This window comes from Akebia trifoliata, chromosome 16, assembly GCF_017979445.1.
Source record: "Akebia trifoliata isolate Shusen 1 chromosome 16, ASM1797944v1, whole genome shotgun sequence".
Classification (NCBI taxonomy): Eukaryota; Viridiplantae; Streptophyta; class Magnoliopsida; order Ranunculales; family Lardizabalaceae; genus Akebia; species Akebia trifoliata.
In genome coordinates this window covers 6817280-6822696 of record NC_141390.1, presented here as the reverse complement: position 1 = coordinate 6822696, position 5417 = coordinate 6817280, and the positions used below count along the sequence as shown (strand labels likewise).

The following is a 5417-nucleotide window of genomic DNA, read 5'->3' as shown; positions in this document are numbered from 1 at the left end:
AACCAGTTTGTTCCTTCATACCCCTTTGAGCATATTTCAGTTTGCAACCATTGTTGATCTCTTTGACATGAACATTGTATGTTATAGAGCTGATGCGGTCTCAAATTTACTCAGTCTGATAGGGTTGACCTTGTGGGCTAGCAATAGTAGGAGGAAATAGTCGGCTCTTCTCATTGTATTACTGCTAGACTAATAAGATGGAGAAATAACCAATAATGTTGGTGCTAGAAAAATAACCTAGAAAATTTCAATTCATGAACTGGGTTCATGAGGGTGTATGTGTTGTAATATGAAAGGGAGTATGAGACCTATTGATGTATACCTTCCATGACTCGCCTTAATAGTCCTTATTAATCATGTGTGACATTTAAAATGTTGAATCCGAGAATATTTCTTTTAAAAAATTTCAAAAGTTTTACTAAATTATGTATATACTTTTTATCATTCTCAAAATTCTAATACTAGTAGAAATCCTCGATATATCTCTTTGGTGATCTTAGCTAAGTAAGTCACATTTCCAAATATTACAGGCTCAGATCTCTCTATTGATCTTGTGGTTTCAATCCAAGATTGACTCGACAAACCAAAAACACACTAGGATCAAGAAGCTTTCTATAGAACAGCTGAATTGTATTTATTCTTGAATGCAATTACAAGAGAACTAAAATAGGTTTAAAGAAAATAATTGAAACAAATCCTAATCAGAAGTGAACTCTTAACTCTTAATTATCTCATCCTAATCAAATCTATGACAAATTTTTGTGAGATGATCTTGTGTATCAATATTCCACAACTTATTACAATGTATCTTATCTAATACTTTATTGACTTTACAGCAACTTCAAGAGATTGGGAGGAATCCTTGATGAAGCAGCAGTGAGGGGAAAGACGAGGAGAGAAGGAGCTTGTGTCAAGAGTTATTGCAGCTTGAGGGCGAGTGGAGATTCTTGAGCCACACCATACTCTTGGGCACATGGAGGGCTTTCATGCCTAGCTTCATAATCTCCAGAGCTTCTATTAATCTTGCATGAGAACCAAGAGAATAAAAGTGTTACAAAACAAGAAAAGACATCATTTGAGAAAAAAATTATTATAAACATACACCAGCCAAAACTTTAATAAAACCCACTTCTCTTCTTTAATCAAGACTAGAACTAGTACGCATTATAGAAGACCAAAAATTAGTACAGAACCCATAATAGTGTGTGAACTGTGAAGTGATCACCAAAACAATGGAATCAATAAAAATAAAAAAAATAAAAAACCTAACATTTATGTATCAAAATATCTACTAAGACTGTTAAAACTAAAAGATTAGTTCTATTGGGTTCACAGCACACCACCATGCTCCAATTCCAATGTCCGTGGTAGCACACAGAGGTCCCCCAAGATTTGAACCCGAGACATGGTGCTGGCTTTGATACTATTTGAATCTAACCAATACGCCAAAAGCATCTAAGCAATAATGGCATAGAAAGTTAAGCCCTTTTGATTGGGATCATGCAAATTTCGCATTAAGATCTCATAGATGGATATTGTACAATAATTCACTTACTGAACATATATCCAACATGAAAAATATGATCAAATTCAAAACAAAGAACAAGAATATTTTGTTCTCTGAATGAACTCATGGTTGGATTGAGAAAACATTATTTGAAAGCTAAATTGGAAGCAAAACTGATTTTGAAACCAAAACAAGAACTACTTTACAATAAACCTATTTCAACAATGGAATCTAAATACTCAAAAAAGATCAAATTCACAAATGTTGGTTCATGAGAAACTCAAAGCTGAAAAGCCTACTTTTCACATCAATGAATGAAAGATAAAATGTTACTCATAGTTTACTAATAAAAATAGAGAGGAGTAGATGAAGAAAAACCACCATGCATAACCTATAATCCAAAAACCAACCCTAAAAAGCAACCAAATTACTCAAATAACTGTTGTCTCTTGCTCTGATGGAAGCTTAAATAGTGCTAGAGATATGAATATGTTTGTAGGCTCAAACCAACTAGTTCAATTTGATAATTAGACTCCAATAAAAAACAGAACTCTTTCTAACAAAATGTGAGAAATTTGTTATGTTTGCAAGAACTTTCACCTCAAAATTCTTGCAACAAAACCTTTTAAGCAATTAATCCAATAATAAGTCTAGTGGTAGGGGTTTGCTCCCTCTGGTCATGTGTTCTAAACTGTATGGTCTCCTGATTTACCCTGTTGCACAGTAAGAAACTTTTGTGGGGTCAGGACATGCGAATGTTCCCATCCCAAAATGGATGTAGGAGGCCATTTATTATTTGGAAACAGAGACTACCAACTCAAAAATAGAATAAAGTACTTACATTCCAAGTTGTTCAAACAATCTCTTGAATTTCATCATCTTCAATCACTCGATGGCCAGCAACCGCATCTACATTGTCTTCCACCAATTCGGTATACTGAGCGTCTGTACTAGGAATTTGAGGGGTAATCAAGCTAGTGATACCAATTCCATCAGGAAATGACCAATGAATTTTGAATTCCACCGGTTCAAGTTTACAAAAGAATTTCAAAGCAAGTCTTGCTCTTTCTTCACATTGTTCAATAGGGCTCTCAACAAGATGCTTGAATGTGGAAAGTGGGAGTTGAGAGAGGAAAAAGTGCAAGATGCCCACAAAAAGCTGCTCCATGTGACCATGTAGCTGGCTGATTGATGTGTAGCTTCTTGATTGCCCAAGTCCCATGATAAAGTAATATATGATCTCCATTTCACGCTTTACAACGGTTTCTTCATCAAACAAAAGACTTTTATATGTACTGGATTTCACTTTCAATTCTTCAATAATGGCAACTATAGAATGTAAGTGATCCAGTTGAGGTTGAAACTGAGACTTCCTATCTGTAGATTTCTTAAATGATTGTGAATGAATTTTTTTTAACGAGGGTTTAATGATTTTCCTATGGAACCAATGACAGGTGTTGTCCCTATTCATCCACAATTCTTTTGCCATTGCACGCCTAATTTTATCATGGTAGTCTGTTTCATTCATTTGCTTGTCAATGAATGAAATGACTTCAAAGGCTTCATCTAAGGTATGAATTAGAGAAGCACTAAGGTTACTTGGTAGCACAACAATGGCCACTCTTATAAAGACTACCACTAAAAGGCATGATACCTTGTTCTGATGTGTAGTGGACATTTTTGTGGTAATTGACTCTTCAGATGGAGTTGTTTGGGAAAGGATTTGGATTAGATGAGTTGGAGAATCCCTTTTATATTTTACCATTTGCATCTTTATAGCTTCCTCACAAATTCTTTGTATCAATTGGTCCGTATCCATGTAATCAGTTGTGACTTCATTGTTTCTTTCTTCCCTAAGACAGAGTTTCATGATTTTCCTCATACATATTGAAGGTATCTTAAACATCCCAAATAAGAAAAGAACCAAAACCCCAATGACAATGTTCAATATAAACAATACAATTCTCAGATTCCTTTTGCTAATGTGAATGATGGTCATGAAACCCAATTTAGAGATTTTAAAGAATGGAAGAATGCGGAGCATTGACAAAGAGGATAAAACCCACGAAGGCCAAGTGTCAAGCTTGGAAAAAGCAAATAAAACATGGAATAAAACTGTTACTTTGATTCTTTCATCCATTATAGATTTGAATGACAAGAGCCATCTGAATACGGTGGCTATACTTCCAACAAGGACAGTGAGAACCTGAGTAACAACCACAATCCACATTGACCATTTATAATCAGAAACTCCACATCGAAACTCTACCCCCTTATGAAAAATGGACCGTATTGCAGCTTGTGACAGAACTAGTGCACAGAGTGCAGACAGCACGGGTATAGAAAAGCACAATGGCGTCTCACGGAGTTCCAATTCAGGGTTATGATTTGTGCAACTGGATATGTAAAATGACTTCAATCTATGTAACATAGTTTTACTTTCGAAATTTTGAGGGTCACTCTTTTTTAATAAATCACGAATTTCAAGAGAGTTTGAAATATTCCAAAGGGTACTGTAATCAAAACTGACCCACAATGCCGTGAGCAAAACTAGCATGCACGACAATATTATCACATGTTCTACAATGAATGAGAAGATAACTCCAGTGACCATTTGCATACAAACATTGACAACAACAGTCACTATGAATATGCTCAAGGAGACCATGTTTGAAAAGCGTTCAGAGTCACTCTGAGTTCCAAGCGAAAGGGACAAAAAGCTAATAGAAGTGCAAATTAAGACTGTACCGCTCAGTTTTGATAGCTGGTCCTGAGCAGAAGGCATTGGAGTTGTGAGATCTACTGGGAGTTTTGAAGCAATTGAAAGAAGAGTGAGTGTAAGAGAATTGAGAGAAAATAATCGACATGGTATCCATGGCTTCCAATGACGTAATCCATGCAATACATCACACATCATAAATATAACACATACCGAAGTACCCGCTGCTATATATAAGCCAATCATCGGCATTGGAGAAGAATACTTGTGATCATCAGACGTTACGTTCATACAAAAATGTTTTTTCATTTTGCCTTCTTTGGGTTCAAAGTTTAGTCATTCTTTTTCCCTTCCTAATAAATAGACAGGGTAAAGAAACGATACTTGCATTCCCCTAAAAGAAATGCAATTTGGTTTCTTTCTTTCTGGTTTTCCTTTTCTTGCACAGGAATCAAATTTCCCCATATGAAATGAGGTTCAAAACTTCCTTCTATAAGCCATCTATAAAGGTAATTGGAAAAAAAAAAACAAAAAAACAAAACAAATAAATATTAGCCTCCTTTTTCATGCTAGCAAACTGATAGTAAACTGATAAACATTTAAAAAGTGTTTTTTAAAATATTTTAAATAAATAAATTATTTGTTTCCCTTTAGTTCTTGTTTCGAACCAAATAACTTGCTTGAATTTTTTCCTGACTCGGTACATTTTTGAGCTGATACGATAGAGTTAACAAATTGACTAGATGATTTGGCAGGTTGATCCCCTCGAGTTTTGGGGCTGAGTCATCTCAAATAGAAAACATCTCAAGGATACTTATCGCAAGGATGAATCTCTTCCATTTGATTTTGTATTTGAAACGGTTAGGATCATGTGGTTCCCTGTAAGTCAGTTTGATTCTCTTCTTACGGTTTAGTTAAATGTATCAAAGAAAATCTAAACCATTGGACCATAATAAAGAAAGATACCTAAACTCATGGGTAAGGAAAATAATTTTTTCCATTTAGGAACTAATAATTCAAAACTGATTGGTAAATTAATGAATGGTTATTGGACTACTCACAACTAATTAATTTGATTAAAATGCTTCCTAGGCAGCAAAGATCACAAAAACTGGTTAGATATTTGCCTATTTTGGGCATAGTTTCAAAACTTGTCCAGTTTATCGTTTGAAACTCATCGAGTCATCTTGA

The 5417-nt window shown here is 34.9% G+C and overlaps 1 protein-coding gene across 1 annotated transcript; it reads right to left on the bottom strand.

The window, feature by feature from the left end:
* Nucleotides 1–628: 628 nt before the first annotated feature.
* Nucleotides 629–4538, bottom strand: LOC147382460 (uncharacterized). The gene is made up of 2 exons (XM_086428623.1): nucleotides 2349–4538; nucleotides 629–1022 (listed from the first exon to the last, which is right to left on the bottom strand). Exon 1 carries the CDS (start codon nucleotides 4533–4535, stop codon nucleotides 2361–2363), a length of 2175 nt encoding a protein of 724 aa, XP_086284749.1. The 5' UTR covers nucleotides 4536–4538; the 3' UTR covers nucleotides 629–1022; nucleotides 2349–2360.
* Nucleotides 4539–5417: the final 879 nt, after the last annotated feature.